We start from the raw sequence: 20,765 nt of genomic DNA, 5'->3' as shown, positions 1-20,765 counted from the left end.
CAGAATTTCTTCCAGATACACTAAAACAGCTTTAATGTAATAGTACAGTAATAATAATGTTTTGATGTGCACTGCAAAGTAGCACCCATTTGTTATTAGGAAACATTGCATGTACCTCAAATTTTTAACATAATAGGCTTTATGGGGGTTGGTTCTTAATTATTGGTTGTACATAAGTTGGGCGTTCATAACCTGGGGACTACCTGTACCCAAATGGAAAAGAATCCACAGACAGAGAACTCACCATGTACGCACAGTGAATGTAAGCAGTTCTCGTTACAGTGCAGCTTCTGTGACTTTTAAAAAACTTGACACCTTTTAGTTTAAGAAGTCTTGTAAGTATTGCTTTATGAAAATAATTGGATTGCCTAGAGATGTCAGATTTTATTGCTCAAGACTGGGAAGAATCGGGCAGTATGCCTTGAAAAAAAATAATTTTTGTCTGGATAAAAAGAAAATGGTACCATTTAAAAAAGAAAAACAGGAACTTTTAACCTGCTTACATTCTTTTCAAAACGCTTACATTGACTACTCAAAAAACCCACTGCTGTCAAGTCAATTCTGATTCATAGCGACCCTACAAGACAGAGGAGAACTGCCCCACAGCATTTCCAAGGAGCGCCTGGTGGATTTAAACTGCTGAACCTTTTGGTAAGCAGCTGTTGTACTTAACCACTACGTCACCAGGGTTTCCAATTAATAGTTCTATTTCATTGTTTTTGAGGAAATAACAGGTTTACCATTCTTTATGTCTTTGTTCAGTATGCATTAGGATACCTGGAAGAAAGGCCTAGAGATCTACTTTGGCAAATCAGCCCGTGAAAACCCTATGGACCACAAGGCTCCAGATCTGTACCTGATCAGGGGATGACACAGGGCCAGGTAGCATCTCATTCTGTTGTATGTGGGGTTGCCCTGACTTGGGGACTTACACAAAGGCGGCTAACAATAATACTCCCACCTCAACACCAAACCTATTAAATTTAAGAATCATGTTATACAATCACTTGCATGAAGAATGGCTTTTTTTTTAAGTTGCTTAGATGGAAAAACAAGCTGAAGCAGTCAACTATGTCAACGATAAATACAGTTATAACAAAAACATTTGTAAGCCCTATCATCAGTCCAGGTCAAATTTAAAATTATTGTTCAAAAACACACAAAGCATATGCTCGGTAGGTTAGTAGTACCACTTTCATACTTACAAAAAAAAAAAAAAAGACCAGTTGCCATCAAGTCAATTACAACTCATGCCAAATGCATGCGTGTGAGAGCAGAACTGTGTTCCATAGGGTTTTCAATGGCTGATTTTTTTCAGAAGTAGATCACCAGGCCTTTTTTTTGAGGCACCTCTGGGGAAGCACCGGCGGGTAGACTTGAACCTCCTACCTTCTGCCATTTGTACCACTCATGGACTCCAAGAGAACTATACTATGTTTCAACTAGTTTCTAATTCATATGTGGAGCAGTTTAAAATTTAAATAAGAAACTAGAGTTAGACCCTTGAAATACTGCATGTGGACTGTTATAAAGTGCATAACCTGAACACACAATCACTGTTGCTCTGATACCAGTTCTTAAAATTCTTTTTTCCATCTGCAGTTGTCACTTCCCATTAAGTTTAATAACATTAAAAGAAAAAAAAATTTTTTAAAGAAAAATCATGAGATACAAACATAGGATGAGCACATGTTAAAGAATTTAACGCAGAAGGGGATCATGCTATGACAGGATAAAGGGAACCCCAGGAACAGACCATTAATAGATGTGGAATTCTGAAACGAATGTGCAAAAGGAGGCAAAACTGGGTTTCTACAGGTGTAAAGAGAAGTCAATGGAATCTCCAATTGAACTTTTATGGGATAGGATGCAATTTGCACGTCTATAGACAAGAATTATTAAGCAAGGGTATCAGTTATCCACAGTTGTAAAACTGCTTTCATAGAATCAGATAATCCAGTCCGAGAGGTGGCATCTAGACACACTCTAGGCTACCGAATTTTCCACTTAAGTACACCGTTTTTTCCCTACAACGATACAACGTACATCACTTACAGGAGATATTAACCATACACGTCCAAATGCTCCCTTTCCCACAAAACACCTTGAAAGAACAGTCTGCTACCTCACAATTTCCTCCCTTCTCACTCATCCAACCCACCGTGATCTTGATTCAAAACGCCTATACCACTACAGCTATCTACAGTCTCGTCACACCCATTTCTCTACTACTGCAGTTCTCTTTAATTTGGAATACTAGCTGAACAGATCAACTCAAGAAACATCGGATGAAAATCAAATAATGTAGATAAAAGACATGCTCTTTAAGGCTAATTTCTAGGCTGGGAGATAGTCTTGCTCAATAAGCGAAGGCTGGGACTAATTTCTTTCGTACAATTATAATTTCCCACAACTAACAGAACTCATTTCTAAACACTTTTATGCAGTCCAAGAATAAAAGTGAGCAGAACTGCAAGGGAAAAAATCTCATTCCCACCCGGTGGTAGAGGACCTGAGCCTTAGTCACCACGGTTCAAGGAGAAAGCAGCCTTGGTCACTTCCCCCTCAAGCGGCCAGGGAGTGGAAACACAAAGCCAGGTCAATGTCACTCCAGGGACTGCGGGAACCCAGACAACTCAGCAGCCCGGGCTCAGCGCCTACCCAGCCCTGATCCGAGCTCCTCTCGGTTCGTGGAGCGAACCAGGCCACAGGGGCGGTAGCATGGACTCTACTTTGGTAAACTGGCTCGCTACAACTGGCAGGGCCCCCAGCCGTAGTTATTTCACCTGCACCCGAGGGCGCGCCCCTCCTCGGCTATCGCCCCACTGCCCCTTGTTCTCATCTCTGCACACCCTCTCTTCTCGCCGACACGTCGTCCCCCACAACACTTCGGGCGAGAGGAACTCAACCAACAGCCCGAGGAGAAGTGCCAGGCTCGTTCTGCCAGAGAACGGACAGAACTAAGCCTCTCTGCCCCCACCCGTGCCACGGCCGGGTCCCGTGCGCCTCCGGCCGCACCCCCGGCCCGCTCGGCTCCGCCTTCCCTCCCAGCCTCCGTCCCGCCTCTCACAGCACTCCGGCGTTCCCATCCGGGCGGCAGGCGGGCGGGTTAAGCTCCCTGGAGAAGGCAGCCAAGCAGCATCCCCGGACAACCCCTGCCAAGAGTGCGGCGGGGAATGCAAGTCAAAGTCGAGAGAGGCGGGAGTGACCAACAGCGAAATCTCTGGGCTGTGAAACACCGGTTTCCGCTCTCCGCCAGCGCCCACCAGTCAGAGCCCGGCTTTCTCCGTCATTTCCTCTTAGAAGGCAAAGGGAACGCCTGGCGGAAGGGGTTTTGGAAGCGGACCCGGAAGGGGCGGGCCCCGTGGGCGGGGCCATTTGGCCCCAGAGCCTCGTGGAGGCCTAGGTGAGTTCCTGGGTTGCGCTGCGCCTGATCGTGATTGCTACGCGGGTGGGGTTTGGCTGGTACTGGTTGAGGCCTTCGTAGTGTGAGCACGGCCAAGGCCGGCGTATTTAGGGCCGGTGGCTAGGAAGAGAGATCCCGGGCTACTGTAGACGTCCCCATAGTAGTACCCGGAGGCCACCTGGTAGACTATCCCGGAACTAGCGCGAGCCAGGTAGAGCTGCCCGAGCTGGCGGCGCTGTCGCTTCTTGTCTGTGCACGGCCTCGCCTGAGGATGCTCCAGCGGTGCTCGGTGTTCGGAACCCCCTTCATCCTCTCCTAACTGAAGGGAGACTCGGTTTAGGGACGTCTGACAGGTCTGTTACCACGGCCCAGCCCTTCAGCGCACGGAAGCAATGTGTTTTGGAGGGTTGTGGGTTAGGAGAGGAAGCCCTGGTGGCGCAGTGGTTAAGCGCTCGGTTGCTAACCAAAAGGTGGGCAGTTCAAATCCATCAACCGCTCTGCGGGAGAAAGATGTGGTAATCTGCTCCTGTAAAGATTACAGCCTTGGAAACCCCACGGAGCAGTTCTTCTGTACCTTATAGGGTCGCTTTGAGTTGAAATCCTCTTCAAGGGATTTTGGGGGGGCGGAGGGGGTAGATGGGTTAGGAAGCACGGTTGGTGTGGGCATGGAGAAAGATTAGGTCGTGAGCACCCTCTAAAAGGCGTCAAGATCAGAGCACAAGAAGCAAAAATGACAGTGCCATGTAAAATATGTAAAAGGGATTATAAGCGGCCAAAGTCTAATGTGAAGAACAACAGCGTTAAGGGGCTAGAAGAATAAGAGGATTTGGGGCAGAATTGATCAACCAGCCTAGCCTAAGAACATTATCACTGTGTTAATATTCTCTTTTCTTGATTTCTAACTGGCCTTATGTTGATTTCTGTGAAAAGACAAATAAGGTCAGTAAATACTTATTAACAAGATATTAGCAGTAACAGTGAATTTTTTTTTGTTGAGATTAAAACTTCAGGTTTGATATAGAAGGAGACCCTGTAGAGCTAAATCAGCCAAACAAAAACAACAACAAACGGCTCTATAGAAACCAGTAACTTTGGTTAAATATACTATAGTGCTTTTTTTTTTAAAGTTGCCTGGGTTTTGAGGGGATACTTTTTATTCTTCCATGTCAAGAGCAGACAGGCTTGACTAATCTTCACCTTGTCCCTTTTATCTATAGCCACTGTTTTCAGCCAATTTGATATAGTGTAGGAACTCTGACATCTTTGAAAAATAGTGTGAATTACCCTACCATTTTTCTATGCCAAGGAGAGGTGACTGCTCTGATTTTGAAATCAGGGACAGACCTGCGTGTGTTAGAATAGTTAGAATAGTAGGTCTTAAAGTGTGGTCCAGAGACCATACTTGGGAACTGGTTAGAATGGAAAATCTTGGGCCCTACCCCAGACTTAACTGGGTCAGAAATGGGGGGAGGAGGGCAGCAATCTTAGCTTTCATAAGGCCTCCAAGTGATTTCGATGCACGTTAGGGTTTGAGAACCACTGTACTAGTATGTAAGCTCTGTGAGGTCAGTAGTTTAGTCTATAATAAATATTCACTGATAAATATTTTCAGTCACAGACTGCCAATCTCAGTGTAAAAATTTTGATGACGACTAGGCAGAAGTGAGTTGTTCATTTGCATTGAGGTAGTAATGTCAGATATTGGCCAGGTAGGCATGACAATGTAACCAGTTTGAAGCTTGGGGAATGAGAGATTACGTCTTGAGTCAGCAATGCACGAAAAACGAAGTTGCCTGTGTATTTTCTGCCAGTGATTTAGTCACAGTGAATAAAGGTTGAGAAGCCACAGGTTAATACGCTTTTAACCACATGATAAACAGTTGGTGTTCTCTGCCCTAACAGAGCTAAGGTATCCAAAGAATTGAGTTTTCTTTGTATGCATGCAGATTGCCTTGCTTGTGGTATCGGACATCAAAACATGGGGCTTACCAAGCAATACCTACGCTACGTTGCCAGTGCAGTCTTTGGCCTGATTGGCAGCCAAAAAGGTAATATTGTCTTCGTGACGCTTCGTGGTGAGAAAGGGCGCTATGTGGCAGTACCAGCCTGTGAACATGTTTTCATCTGGGACTTAAGGAAAGGAGAAAAGGTGAGCCAGGAATCCACTAGGTTGATACTGATTTATGGGTATTTGAAGCTGGAAGGGCAGAAGTGGGAGGGCTGTGATTTCTCATGCACAATTTTTTTTCCATCCCCCTGGAAGAGAAATCTTTTTCCTTTGGGTCTAGGTATCCAAGCATCAGGTTCTATTGTGTTTTTTATACTAAATTATGACAAGCAGTATGAAATAGCTTAGCTCTCAGATATCAAGAAGGTAATCATTTATTTTATTAATGATTAAAAACCATTATTTTATTCCTGGCACTTTTTCCCCCTCTTTTTACCAGTTCTCCTTATTTTTCAAGTTCTCCTTGCCTGATGGCTAGTTATAATAGGAGCCCTGGTGGCACAATGGTTAAGTGCCCAGCAGCTAACTGAAAGATGGGCAGTTCAAACCCACCAGCAGCTCCTTGGGAGAAAAGACCTATCTGCTCCCATAAAGATTACAGCCCAGGAAACCCTATGGGTCCCGTAAGGTCACTGTGAGTCAGAATCAACTTGATGGCATCTAACAGTCACTTAAAAACAATATTACTCTGCTTTGTTAACCAAATCTTTTGGGCTTATACAGATGAGGCCCAAAGGTCAATAAACTAGGCTTTGATAGTTTGCATGACTGTGAATTCCCTAAGCCCACCACTTCTTCCAAACCAAACATAGGCATTTCGATCTTGTCCACTCCTTATGTGACTCCCAAGAGACTAATACTTGGATACTTGTTTCCTCCCAGAGTCCTTTGGTGATAAAACTGCTATAGCACTCTTGTGCCATGCAAGTTGGTTTCTCCATAAAATGGGACTCAGTTAAAATGAGGATGGTTTTATAATACTTTATTGAAAATTATTTGGTGTTAACCAGATGCCTGGGGAGTTTTTATGAGGATTAGGCTGTTGTAGACCTTCGGAGAATATAATTTTACCTTGTGTTGAGTGTTTCAGTGGCCAGTACAAGTATTTCTTATATTAAAGAACTTGAGATGGATTGTGGAATTTTATTATTATTTCCAAGAGTCATATGGGATTATCAGTGCTCTGATTTTACTGTGCCCAGACTTTTCCTTTGATGACATGCTTGACTCCTCTGCATTGTTTTTGCTTCTTACATTCCAGATCCTCATCCTTCAGGGGCTTAAACAAGAAGTCACTTGCTTATGCCCCTCCCCAGATGGGCTGCACTTAGCAGTGGGTTATGAGGATGGGTCTATCCGAATCTTCAGTCTCCTGAGTGGGGAAGGAAACGTGACCTTCAATGGACACAAAGCTGCTATCACTACCTTGAAGTATGATCAGCTAGGAGGCAGGCTGGTATCTGGGTCCAAGGTGAGACCTGGAATCGGGTGCCCAAACTTTGATATATTAAAGCAGTGTGAGGCTTATGCTGGTGCCAGGTGTTCACAAAAAAATTATGGCATGAAACAATGGGCTGTCAGTGGCACAAAATAGTACAGATGGTGAAAACAGAATGAAGAGGATGAGTATGAATTGGGAAGTTCATTTTGTTCCCTGTCATGGTCTCTGAAAAAGCTTAAAATATAGGAACAAGAGGAGGATATCTTTGGGAACTATTATATGACATTTTGGAAGTGCTACCTAAAACAGGAAAAGAGAGAGACTGGAAAAGAAGAGAGAAAATGGTATTTTCCAATGACTTCGGTAACATCAGTAGCTTTCCTATATCTGAAGTCTTCAGTTTGGAAAATTATAACAAAAAAGATTCCATTCACAATAGAATCTTAAGTAACAGGCATGAAAATACCATGAATATTTCCTCAAGAATGTAATAGAAAACTTGAGTAGAGACACAAACCATATTCTTGAATAGAAAGACAAAGTACTAAAAAGATGCTAGTGTTTTCTAAGTGTATAAAATTATATAGTTAAAACAATTTAAATAAAAGTTCCAAAGGTTTTTTGTTTGTTTGTTAGAACTTGACCAAATGATTAGAAACATGTGGAAAAAGGAATGAATCAGAAAAACCAAGATTTTGGAAAAGAATAATAAGAAAAGGAGATTTCAGAGATTACAGTGCATTATAAAACTTTAAAAAGCTTTGTATTGATGTAGTACTAATACAAAATAGATTATTGCAAACAAATAGAATCCCAGAAACAAATCTGTTTTTATATTCCTAATTAACATGTTTAAAAAAGATATTTTTGATGAGTAGAAAAATGATGCATTATTTATAAAATGGCACTTAGATAGTATTCTACATCTTACTTCGGTGAATAGCACCTGGGGTCTTAAAAGCTTGCGAGAGGCCATCTAAGATACAACTCTTGGTCTCTACTTGTCTGGAGCTAAGGAGAAGGAAACCAAAGACTCAGTAAACTAGTGTGCAGAACCAGTAGTCTACATGAACAGTGGCATCACCTACCTGGAGAACAGAAAAACTAGATGGTGCCCAGCTATCACTACTGACTGTTCTGACCAGGGACCTAATAGATGGTCCCAGATAGAATGGGAGAAAAATGTAGAACAAAACTCAAATTCCAAAAAAAAAAAAAAGGCCAGACTTACTGAAGTGGTAGAGAATAGATGAACCCCTGAAACTATCACCCTGAGATACTCTTTAAACTTGGAACTCAAACTACTCCCAGAGATGAGCTTTCAGCCAAATGATAGATTGGCCCATAAAATAAATAATATCACCCATGGGTACGGTGCTGCTCAAAATAACCACCTAGATGAAACTCAGTGGTCGACGTTTACCCTAGACCAGAGATGAGAAGGCTAGGGAAGAAGCTAGACTAATGGAAATAGCACAGCCAAAATGAAACTAATGAGAATGCTGGTAAATTGTAAAGAGTGTAACCAGTGTCACTGAAAAATAAGTATAAAAACCAAACCAAATGCCTTGCCATTGAGTCTATTCTCACTCATAACGACCCTATAGGACAGAGCAGAACTGCCCTATAGGGATTCCAAGGAGTGGTTGGTGGATTTGAACTGCCGACCTTTCGGTTAGCAGCCGAGTTCTTAACCATTGTGCCACCAGGGCTCCTGAACAATACGTATAGAAATTGTGAAGTGAAAACTTATTTTCCTGTGTTAATTTTCACCAAAAAATTAATAAAATATTTTAAAAATGCCACTTAGACAATTGGCTAAGTATTTGGGGGAACGTTTTTACCTTATACCAATACCAAATTGAATTGTAGATTAAAGGCTTGAAAAGTGACGTTTTAAAAAACTAGCAGTAAATAATTATTTGTTATCAAGGTGGAAAAGGACTTCAAATATATCAGCAAAGAGAGAAATTATAAAGGAAAAGATAGATTTGAACACTTAAAATTTAAAACATTCATACATTGAAAAAAAGCTGAAGAATAATGGAAAAGGGATAGTATTTAATATTTTCAAAATACAAAGGATTAACATTCATCTGGAACCCTGGTTGTGTAGTGGTTAAGAGCTTGGCTGCAAACTAGAAGGTCAGCAATTTGAATACACCAGCCGCTCCTTGGAAACCTTATGTGGCAGTTCTACTCTGTGCTGTATGGTCGCTAGGAGTTGGAATCAACTCAAAGGCCAAGGGTTTGGTTTTGGTTTTTTAACATTCATCTATTAATAATTTACAGTCAAGTAAAAGATGACACCCAGAGGAAGATACACAAAAGACATGAACTGGCAGTTCACAAGACAAACATAAAAAATTTCTCATTGGAATCAGAAATGCAAATTCAAATAAATACTGAAAGTTTATTTTTTACTCATGAAATTGACAGTAGTTATTGAGAAAACTGGTGATACCTAGTGTGGAGTGAACGGGGAATCAAGCATTGTCATACGTATCTCTGGTGAACCTAGAGGTTGGTGCATTGTTCCTGGAGATTGTTTTGATGATGTGACTCAGAAACTTTAACATTAGATGTAATCTTTTAAGCCAAGAATTCTCCCTTTTTAATATTCTCATCAGAGGTGCATAGAAGGATTTATATGTAAGAATGTTCATTTTGGCATGTTTATAGCAGCAGGAGTCCCTGGGTGGTAAAAATGGTTATTGTGCTTGGCTGCTAACCGAAAGGTTGGAAGTTCAAGCCCACTTAGAGGTGACTCGGAAGAAAAGGCTGGTGATCCATTTCCAGAAAATCAGCCACTGAAAACTGATGCACCGTTGTACTCTGACACGTGGAGTCACCATGAGTTGGCGTTGTCTTCACGGCAACTTTATTTTTAATTTTTTGATAGAAAATTGACATCTACCTAAATGTCTAAAATAGAAGATTGTTTATATAAAGTATGATGCATCTTTAGGATTGACTGTGATCATTAAAAGTGAACACTGGAATGACATGGAAAATGGAAATGCATTAAATGGAAAAAAGATTATAAAATAGTAGGGATAACAGGATCATAGTTTTCTAATAGGAAAACAACAACGTGGATACATATATAAAGGAGATTGGAATAATATAAAACTATGGTGATTATTTTTGGATGGTAGGATTAAGGATACTTTTTATTTCCTTCTGTGCTTTTCTGTAGGCTTTCCAAATTTACTACAAGGACTATGTTTTGCTTTATAATGAGAATATTACATCCCATTATTGGTCAAGATAGGCCTTATGTGGTGGGAAAAATTATTTTTCTTCTGTATTATTTGATCCTTTTAGGACACAGATATTATTGTGTGGGATGTAATCAATGAGAGTGGCCTCTACCGTCTGAAGGGGCACAAGGATGCCATCACACAAGCACTGTTTCTACGAGAAAAGAATCTACTAGTTTCTAGGTAAGGAAATAACGGTCCCAGTTCTAGTTCTTTTCTAGGGTGACTCACTGGAGACGTTTTACAGGCGGGAATTTGCAGCATTCCTTACCCGTTTCTCCACAGTGTACTTCTGTGCTAGTTTTCCCTCTGCGTTCCTCTCCTTCCGTATTCTCCCACACAGTATCATAGGAGCTGTTCAGGGTTATTTATAGCATTTTTATTCTCTTTTCTGATTTCTTATACCTGTTCCCTGGTACCAGCTTTCCCTTGCTCCTCAACTTACTGATATACTTTTTATAGAGTGATCTCTGTCTACCTTCCGGATCCCCAGAGAGTCAGGAAAGCCGAATGTGGAGTGTGGGCAGGTGTGAATACCAAGCATTTATTTGATTTAGCCTACTTTTTGAGAAGAGATGTACTCCATATTTGGGTCCTCTGAACATCTGTTAGATTGAACTTTTTGAAATTTCATCTGTGTAGGTCAAAAATGGTCAAATACTAGTGATTTAATGTGGTTAAACCTGATATAATTATAAGCGCTCAACTACTACCTGAAAGCTTGGCAGTTTGAACCCACCCAGAGGAGCCTCTGAAGACAGCCTGGTAATCTGCTCCCCAAAGATTACAGCCTTGAAACCTCTCTGGAGCAGCTCGACTCTGCACATATGGGGTTGCCACAAATCGGAATCGATGGCAGCTAACAACAACAACGAATATGGCTGCCCAGGAAAGGCTGGGGTCATAAGGTTTGCCAGGCATTAACTGAAGGAACCATAGTAATGACTTAAAAGAAGTCGTGAAGGAGCACTAAATGCTGGTACCAGTGGTGGATTTGTTTCTGTGGGCTAGGATGCAGGTACATTTGTGTGTCTTGTTCAGATGCATAGATTCTGAAAGAATGATTCCCCAATTCTGATAATTACATGTTACATCTTAGGGAGCATAAAAGAAACAGCACCATGAGGTGGTATTTATGGGAAAGACTTTGTAAATCAGGTGCTTTTGTTCTCATTTTGGTGGGGAGGAGGATTATACTAGATTTATGTAGTGAAGAGGTGGGACTGAGGCATTTGAGGCAGGAGGAAAAGAGCACATTGTATTCGGAGAGGAAGTGCCAGTTAATGGGAATTTATGAAAATAGTGCTGAAGAGCCAGGTTTTGACTCTACAGAGAACGTTGAGCCAGTACAAATTAAAAAAAGAGAGAACAGGAGTGGACAAGGAGACCGGATAAGGAACTGTTTAAATAATTAGGACAGGGGGCCTTAAACTCAAGATTTGTGTATAAAAATTGTTGGGAGGATTCAAGGCTGAAAGACTCCACAGAGGAAGCCTCTTCAAGACATAAAGGCTATCTTATCTGGACATGGAGGTAAGGAGCGGGAGAAGTCTTAGATGTTCTCAAGTTAGGCAGTCTGAGGGAATTGTGATGCTGGAAATGGTAGGAAGAAGGGGTGGCAAATCAAGTTCTTTGTTCTTTGGTACTCTGAATGCTAAGTCATTTTTGTGCTTATAGGTGAAATATTTTATTTTCTAAATAAAAAAGACGACACAGAAAAGTTAAGAGTTTTACATTTCAGAAAAGTCAGGTAGAATATAAGTTCAGACAGTACTGCTGTGTATTTTTAAAGCAACAAATGAGTCCTTGATCTTCCTGTTAGTTTAGTGATTCTTCCTAAATGTCACTTTTTGCCCCTTATTTCTTCTGTTAGTGGGAAAGATACCGTGGTGAAGTGGTGGGATCTTGATACTCAGCACTGCTTCAAAACAATGGTTGGCCACCGAACTGAGGTAAATATAGGGTCATGAGTCCAGGGAAAGGATGGGCACAAAGGGAGAAGATGCTTCTCAGACTTTTATGTTCTTCATTTTAACTGCTTACAGAAATCGTGTGTTGTCTTGAGAGACAGTGAGTTTGGTGTGGTTAAAGAAGTGCCAGCCATTGGGACAGACAACTGCTCTAGCACTTAGTAAAAACTGACCTTAGATAAGCTTTTAATATCTGAGTTTCATCATGTTTAAAGGATAAATGTCCACTTTTATGATTGTAAAGAAGTTTAATGATACTGTGTGCACAGTGCTTGGCCCAGTGACACATAAACAACAAATCATAACTGTTAATCCTAATGGTTACCTGAACCTAGGCCTCTTCAGTGGATTTCAGGGAATGTTTTACACATCTTGGCATCCTTCTCAGTGCTAAGTTTATATCAGGCCTTCAAAACGTACCTGAAATTAATAAGGAGAAAAGCTGAGTAGATTCTTTTTCAATTTGCAACAGTATTTTCATTTCCATTGTTTAATACTTAGAAATTTGAGGCTGTAAATTATGCAATAGACTTTATTGGATACCTTGTATTTACTAGGCACTGCTGAAAGCAGAGAAGTGGACACTTCTTAAAATCATCATTTGAGTGGATCCCAGAGTTAGGATTTATGCTGAACAGCCATTATCTAAGTTTAAAAATCAGAAACCACTAATATAAGCAACAATTCTACCATTTTTCTCTCTAAAAGTGAGATTTCTCTTAGTATATTTTTAAAGGGTTGCCTTCATATGCCTTCTCTTAAGACTTTGAAAATGCCAAGGGAATTTCACTATAATTTACTCAGACTTTTGGAATGTCACATCATGTAAGCTGGAATCTCATCTCATAGTATCTGTATCTTTTTGTGCTGTAGGTGTGGGGGTTGGTTCTGGTGTCAGAAGAAAAGCGACTCATCACGGGGGCCTCAGACAGTGAACTGAGAGCTTGGGACATCTCCTATCTGGAAGAGGTATTCCTTCTTTCTGATCGTAGGCAGTGTCCTGTTTTAGCAATTTCATAAAAAAATTTGAATTTAGAATCAGATGTAATTATTAAGTACTTCATACATTACTAGAACGAATTCTATCACACTGATAACCTGCAATTCCTAAACAAATTTTTTCATCCTTATGTTCTCCTTTATGCTCTTTTATTTGAGTTCAGAAGAATAGCTTTAGGTTTCTAGCTTCAGTAATGCTAATACTGCAGTTTTGGGGGCTCTTTGCTTGGTATTCCTGGACCTTTGGGTGTCTATGGATGGACTTAGAGTATCTGTTACCCCTTCCTCTCAAAAATCTGTGGGAAGAAGATCTATAATTTTTTCTCAGATCTTCAAAGAAATTTGTATGGAAAAAAGGTTAAGGACCCTCTGTTTAATGGGAGTTAGGTGTGTGGTGTTGTGTCCAGTAGCCATTTTGATGGGCTGTATGTTACTAGACTAGGGTTTATCTTTTCTTTATTTGAGGAGAAAGTGTTACCTCTCTTGGAGTTCTTAATGCCAGTTTCAGCTTTCCCTCTGGAATATGGTAGACCTTTAACTTAGGAGCAGAGAAGATTTTGAAGTTAATGAAGATTGGGCCATTGTTTTACTTTGTTAGTAAATAATACTTTTTATTCTGTGGAAAGTCATTGGAGATAGTATAACGAATAATGTTTTGCTTGTATTGATATAGCCAGTTTTTAATGTATTCTGGTATGTGCTCTGCCACAGAAGCGATTTGGTCAGAGAGACTACTAATTAGAAACTATTCATGACTCTAAGAAAAGGTTTTTAAGTCATCAGGGTTAAAAGTCACTTCTGGAACACATTATTTCTGCTTTCACTTCCCCATTTTTATCAAACAGATTGAAGACGTGGAAGAACCAGAGCCCAAGAAAATCAAAGGGCTTTCCCCAGGAATGCGGGACAGACATGAAGCAGAGGATGGTACCCTTGAGCTGGACGAAGTTCCTGAGGATGTAAATCATTTTTATTTCTCATCTTCAATAGAATTGAATTGTGAGAAAAGGGAGATTGCATGTTTTTAAAGTTGCATTTCTTACTGTCATTTTGGGAAATAACTTATCTTTGCCACCTGCATTTCTTGACAGCATGTCTTTTCAGAAGTTCAGCAGAACTTGCATTTAACCTTCCTCTTCTGTTTGCATTCTTCTGTAGCGTATCCTTTCCTGCAGAAAAGCTGGTTCCATAATGCGGGAAAGAAGGGACAGAGTTGTGAACCTTGCCATTGACAAGACAGGCAGAATTCTTGCTTGCCATGTGAGTAACCAGGCTTACTAGAAAATAACAGGGGCTAGGCTGTTCCTTTCAGGTACTCATTCTGCTTTCATATGCAGTGTAGCAATGATTTTTTTACTTGATCCTATTAATTCATTACATGGCACTACGTGGGCTTGTAATCCTTACCTTCTATTATTATAACAACAGTAATAATCACTATTGTTGTTCTGTTATTAGCAACCACTTATTAAATACTTGCTTTTCTAAGCAATTTAAAAATGTTTAACTTCCAAGGTAGTGTTCAGAGCAACACTGTCGTGGGCTGTGGCAATCCCCATTTTATAGTTGAGAAAACATAGATTGTTGTCCAAGTTCATGTAGCTAGTAAGGGAAAAATAAATAAACATTTTTGTTTAGTTCTTACAGAGAATAAGCTAAAATAAAAATTGCCTATCATGGACTCACATCAGTGTTTTGCCTTTCTAGGGAACTGATTCTGTGCTAGAAGTATTTTGCATTCTTTCCAAGGAGGAAATTCAGAAGAAAGTGGATAAGAAGATGAAGAAAGCTAGAAAGAAAGCAAAGTGTGTTTTCTTAATAATGAAGTATTGTGGGTGGGTCACACTTTACTGATAGGAAAAAGGCTTTTTCAAGGGTATATTTACTGCATTACCAATTACTGTTAAAAGTCAGAAGAATCTGGTGTACTGGTGATCCAAATTTTCAATTTCTGCTCTTTAGTACATCTTCACAGCTTAACATATTTTTGAGCCATAATGTCAAAGCCACACAGAACTAGCAAAAATGTAGATTAAAAAAAGGAAAAAAGAAAAAACAAAAAAGACTTCTAAACTGCTTAGCTTTCAGAGGGTGGCAGTTTTTAATGGCAGCTGCCTATAAGAGGAAGGAAGAAGTTAAGCTGGGTTGCAAAATATTAACCTTGTGGACTGTGAGAAGAAAGACTGGACATAATGTAACGGGAATTTGGGGACAGTATAACCTTGAAATAAGTCATTATAACCATAGAAATTCATTTCTCAATTGTCGAAATGTATCAAGTCTCAAAGAAATAAAAAAAAAATCATCTGACTTGGCAAATCTTTTGAGACCTACTCTGGTTTATTTCATAATCTGGTGACATGTTTGGATTTTTATGTCCAGGTTACTGAGTTTTCTAAAAAGTCCTGAAGTTAGAAAAGTTCACCAGAAACATCTTAATGAAATAATTGGAATTACAAAGACTTGTTGTGGAAAATTTTGTGTGTATTGAAGTTAGAATCTATTTATTGAGAGTAGTCCTTAAATGCGGGAACACTTTGCATGACACTATAGTTTGCTTAGCATTTCTACATGCACAGTGTTAATTCTCTTGGTAATTCTGAGTGCTTAAGTTAACTTTCCTAGGATCACACAACTTATTGGTCTTAGAGCCAGAAACTTGAACTCAAGTAATAACAAAGCTGCTGTTAGAAAAGTGATATCACAGTACTTTTCTTTTCTCCCATCTAGATTAAATTCTAGCAAAGGGGAGGAGGAAGACCTTGAAATCGATGTCAAAATGAGTCTGCAAGATGAAATCCAACGGGTGACTAATATCAAAACTTCTGCCAAAATCAAGTGAGTACAAATCAAGTGTCTGAAGTCATTACAGAGAGAGTAAACTACAAAGCTTTACTGGCCTTTTCGGGATACTTACACCTGCCTGGATCAATTTCATATTTGGAAACAGTGTCACACTCTGTACCTACTGCCCTCACCATAGGCCCACTTACTCATCCTCTCAGGTTTATTGTAATATGCTTTTAGTTATTCATTATTCTGTTTTTTCCTGCTGCCAATGTGGATGTCCACGTTCAGAAAGAATTTAAGGTCACTTACAACAAATACATAGATTAAAAACATATACGTCAGAACCAGGACCTCAGCCCATGTTTGTCTTAAAAGCCTATATTTGACTACAGTACAATAGTCAGATCGCTCTTTGATTTGTTTAAAATTCCTTATACTTGCTCAGACTTCCTGAAGATTGAGCACATTGCAAAGCAGTCTTCCCCTAGAAGAAGTTAACGTGAGCCGAGGTGGTGGCTAGAACATTCAATGTGCCTGTTTTCCCACGCAGATCCTTTGACTTGATTTATTCATCTCAAGGAGACTTAAAGGCAGTCTTCCTGCTGCAAAACAACCTGGTGGAATTGTATTCACTGAATCCATCTGCAGCTGCGCCCCAGCCTATCAGGACAAGCAGAATCACCATTGGGGGTCATCGCAGTGATGTGCGGACCTTGTCATTCAGCTCTGACAATATTGCCATCCTTTCAGCAGCAGCTGATTCCATTAAGATATGGAACAGGTTTGTGAAGTGATGTTTCCTGTAGTTTCATCCAACAGTATTTTCTACCCTTTGGACTTGATGGCTAGTTATTAACTTTCTAAGACCCTAAATACAGTTCTCTCAAAATGTATCTGCAGGGCATTTTGGCCATAAGCTTGTGGAGCTTTAGGGTAAGAAAAGTTGCCTTTTCAAATTTGGTGCAAAAAAACGCCAGCTTATTCCATGTCTGGAACTTGTAGCTGTACTTAGCTAGAAAAAAACACACAGCCGTACTGCCTACTTTTTGAATTCAGATAGGCTGTTAGTGCTCTCCAGAAATTTTTGCTGTATTTCTCATTCAGTCTTACTTTCCTAAATGACTGGTTTATATCTTCTCCTCTCTCAAACCTCAGATACCTCCAGCACCTTTAAGTAGATGACCTTGCTTCCAAGTTCACTGAAAAAAATATACACATTTAGGAGATTGTGGACTCCATCACATCACTATGAGTTGGAATCAACTCGACAGCACCTAACAACAACAGTCACTTCTATACCCACATAATATGCCTTTCCTCCTATTACCAGGTCGATGCTCTTACCCTAGGCTAATGACAGCTTACACATGAGCTGCTTTCTCCATCCTTTCTAGCAGTTTCCCTCTGTTGGATCATTACTATCTGTCTTAGTCATCTAGTGCTGCTATAACAGAAATACCACAAGTGGATGGCTTTAACAAAGAGAAATTTATTCTCTCACAACCTAGGAAGCTAAAGTCTGAATTCAGGGTACCAACTCCAGGAAAAGGCTTTCTCTTACTGTCGGAGCTGGGGGAAGGTCCTTGTCATCAGTCTTCCTTGGTGGAGGAACTTCTCAGCACAGGGACCCTGGGCCCAAAGAATGCACTATTCTCCTGGCTCTTGTTTCTTGGCAGTATGAGGTCCCCCGTCTCTCTACTCGATTCTCCTTTTTGTATCTCAAAAAGAGATTGACTTAAAACACAACCTAGTCTTATAGATTGAGTCCTGCATCATTAACATAACTGCTTCTAATCCTGCCTCATTAACATTGTAGAGGTTAGAATATACAACACATAGGAAAGTCATATCAGATAACAAAATGGTGGACAGCCACACAATACTCGGGGAATCATGGCCTAGCCAAATTGACACAGTTTTGGGCAACACAATTCAATAATCCATGACACCATCATTATGGAGATTGCTATAATATCTCTCATTTTAAATAAGTAATAACCGTCCATCATCCCCACATCCTTCTCCAGTTAATTCCCCATTCTCACTGTCTCTCCCTCCCTTTTTTCATTTAAGTTTTCATCTGTCTCCCACCAGGCTTTTGCCCCCGCCATTTCATCAAAACAGCTCTTGTCATTTCAACAGTGATCTTCATGTTTCTAAGTCCAATGACCTATCAGCTATTTTTACTCTCTCCTTGAATTGATAACTTTCTCCTTTTTGAAACTCTTTATCTGACTTTCAGTACTTCCTCTTCCCCAGCTGGCTCTTTCTTCCTGGCCTTCGATGGAGCCTTATCTTCCTGACTTCTCAACATTGTCGTGCTTCAGGGTAGATCCTTGGGCCTTGGCTCCACTACACTCACTCTGTGATCTGCATGCTGATGATGCATAAATTTATATCGTAAGCCTTAGTCTGTCCTGTGAACGTTGGACTCGTATCCAATTATTTGGTATACTATTTGGATGTCTAATTAGGTGTCTCAAACTTTTATATGTCCCAGACTGAGGATATGTTCTCCATCACTCCCCCCACCTGCTGTTGCTACAGACCTCTCCATCTCAATAAATTGTCATTGCTTCCTTCCACTTGTTTAAGCCCAAAACCTTGTAGCCATCCTTAACTCCTCTTTCTGTATCCCACATCCAACTCACTAGCCCATCCTGTCAGCTCTACCTTCAAATCATACCCAGAACCCAGCCACATCTTGCCGCCTGCACTGCTGCCACCCTGATTCAAACCACCGTCATCTCTCATCTGGAGAATTGTAACAGCCTCCTAACTTGTCTCTCTGCTTCCTTGCTTGCCCCTCTGTAGTCTTTTGTCAACACAGTAGGCAGCGTAATCTTTTTATAATGGTCCTTACAGACTTTATCTCTCACTACTCTCCCCGTCTGTTCTCCAGGAGCCACACAGCCTTCTTGCTGTCCCTTGAACACAGCAAGCATGCACCTGCCTCAGCTATTGTGCTCACTGTTTTTACTCAGAACGGTCTTCCCCAGTTTGTCTACAGGCTTTCTGCCTGTTTTTTTATCAAGTAGCAATACTGCCATCCTCCATGTCCTCACCCCAGCATTGTGTTTCTTCAGAGCACTTACTATCATTTCATGTACCAGACATTCACATATTTAGTTGTTTATTGTTTGTGTCCACTCCTCTTGCCAAGGAATGTTAAGCTTTATGAGGTTAGGCACCTCTGCTGTTTTGTTCACTGTTATATTTCCAGTACCTAGAAGAGCTCCTGGCCTGGAGTGGGCTTGCAGTAAATGTTGAATGAAGTGGGCACTTAATACATATTCCTTGAATGAATGAATGTTTATGGTTCTGTAAAATGAACTTTGCTGGTAGGGATATGCTAATTTGTCCTGGAATCTCACTGGCTTCCTTGCTTCTTGGCAGTGTTACACTGGCCCCTATTGAGCCCAGCAGATGCTGTTCTCTACCCTGCCTGTGTATAATCTCATTCCTTAGGATTAGGAGGCCCCTACAAAGAAAATAAAGTGCAGTTTAATGTTTTCTTCCTTGAACGTAGTTGGGTCTGAGCCAGGGGCTCTCAAGCCTTTTGCCTTCCCTCACGTTGATCACTCTGTCTACACCTCTAGGATAAGGAAGCACGTTCTCTTAGCATATGAGTTCTTTATGCTTCTTTCTCACAGGTCGACACTGCAGTGCATTCGCACAATGGCCTGTGAATATGCACTTTGCTCATTTTTTGTACCTGGTGATAGGCAGGTAGTCATCGGAACAAAGGTAAACCAAAACTTATTCTTGGATTTCTGGGACTTTTCTGCTTGATATTGAAGTTATTTGAGAAATCAATTCTTTTTTTAAACATTTTCTTTATTGGTTTTGAAAAATATCAAATTGTATGTAAAGTTAAGAGGAAGGAAATTAAAGTCATGGCCCTGAGATAACTACCGTTAACATTTTGGTGATCATTCTTTTATGCATCTTTGTATGAGTACACATGTAATTGGAGACCTGGTGGCAAAATGGTGAAGGGCTCTGCTGCTAACCAAAAAGGCCAGCGCTTCAAGTCCACCAGCCGCTCCTTGGAAATCTTATGGGGCAGTTCTACTCTGTCCTGTAGAGTCTTATATATGTATTTATAAAATTGTGTTTTGGGCAGATTAATGATAAGGTATATTTAGTACCTCTCATTGTGCTTGGTGGAAGAAGCATTTAATAAAGGCAAACTGACCAAGTCCTCATCCCCAGCTGCTAATCAGGTTGGGTGACAGCCATGTGGAAATAGGCAGCTTAGAATTTAGAGCAAGAAGGTACGGATTTGGATCCAGATTCTCCCCCTTACAAAATGGATCATTTGGAGCAAGCCACTAACTTCTCTTAGTGCTTTTTTCATCTTTATAATGGGATGTTGGTGCTTGCTTTCTGACAGTGGCTTTGGCACTGGACTGGCCTAGGTTTAGATCCGGCTCTGCCACTCACTTTCTATGTGACCTTTGGGCAAGTTACCGTTAGCCTTGGTTTTCTCATGTAAAATGATGTTAATAACCTAGATCACCGGGATGAAGTATGCAAAGCACTCAGCCCAGAAACTGGTCCACAGCAAATAGCCAACAAGTGTGAGCTGGTAGAAGACACAGGAGTCCTTGAGTGGCGCAGACAGTTAAGCACTTGACTACTAACGGAAAGGCTGGCCGTTCAGACCACCCAGAGGCACCCAGAAGACAAGCCTAATAATCTGCTCTTGAAAGGTCACAGCCTTGAAAACCTTATGGAACAGTACTATTTTGCACACATGGGTTTGCCATGATTTGGAATTGACTCGATGACAACTAACAACAAAAGCAGAACTAGCAGTAGTGATAGTGAAAAGAAAATGAAATAATGATTTCTGGAATGTTTTGGAAAGTGCTTTGCAAGTATT

At 40.6% G+C, this 20,765-nt stretch overlaps 2 protein-coding genes across 7 annotated transcripts in view; one reads left to right on the top strand and one right to left on the bottom strand.

The window, feature by feature from the left end:
* The window catches only part of GDAP2 (ganglioside induced differentiation associated protein 2), a 76,349-nt gene extending 73,112 nt beyond the window's left edge, over positions 1-3,237 (bottom strand). Inside the window, exon 1 of one of the 4 annotated variants that reach the window (XM_049879973.1) lies at positions 3,071-3,237. The gene's annotated coding sequence lies outside the window, so the exon portion shown is untranslated. The remainder of the gene's footprint in view (positions 1-3,070) is intronic. The other 3 variants (XM_049879972.1, XM_049879971.1, XM_049879974.1) reach the window with 3 other exon arrangements.
* Positions 3,238-3,282: 45 nt separating this feature from the next.
* Positions 3,283-20,765, top strand: part of WDR3 (WD repeat domain 3) — a 34,290-nt gene continuing 16,807 nt past the window's right edge. For 2 of the 3 annotated variants that reach the window (XR_007516723.1, XM_049879969.1), the window contains exons 1-12: positions 3,283-3,406; positions 5,353-5,555; positions 6,676-6,885; positions 10,183-10,301; positions 11,992-12,070; positions 12,962-13,057; positions 13,933-14,046; positions 14,246-14,347; positions 14,795-14,892; positions 15,818-15,925; positions 16,428-16,658; positions 19,531-19,624. Coding sequence is in view for 2 of the 3 variants with exons in the window: in XM_049879969.1 (XP_049735926.1) it covers positions 5,385-5,555; positions 6,676-6,885; positions 10,183-10,301; positions 11,992-12,070; positions 12,962-13,057; positions 13,933-14,046; positions 14,246-14,347; positions 14,795-14,892; positions 15,818-15,925; positions 16,428-16,658; positions 19,531-19,624 (1,422 nt within the window). In the remaining variant the exon portion in view is untranslated. Of the gene's footprint in view, positions 3,407-3,427; positions 3,760-5,352; positions 5,556-6,675; positions 6,886-10,182; positions 10,302-11,991; positions 12,071-12,961; positions 13,058-13,932; positions 14,047-14,245; positions 14,348-14,794; positions 14,893-15,817; positions 15,926-16,427; positions 16,659-19,530; positions 19,625-20,765 lie in introns of those variants that run through there. The other variant, XM_049879970.1, reaches the window with a different exon arrangement.

This window comes from Elephas maximus, chromosome 3, assembly GCF_024166365.1.
Source record: "Elephas maximus indicus isolate mEleMax1 chromosome 3, mEleMax1 primary haplotype, whole genome shotgun sequence".
Classification (NCBI taxonomy): Eukaryota; Metazoa; Chordata; class Mammalia; order Proboscidea; family Elephantidae; genus Elephas; species Elephas maximus.
This window is presented reverse-complemented; position numbering and strand designations above follow the sequence as displayed.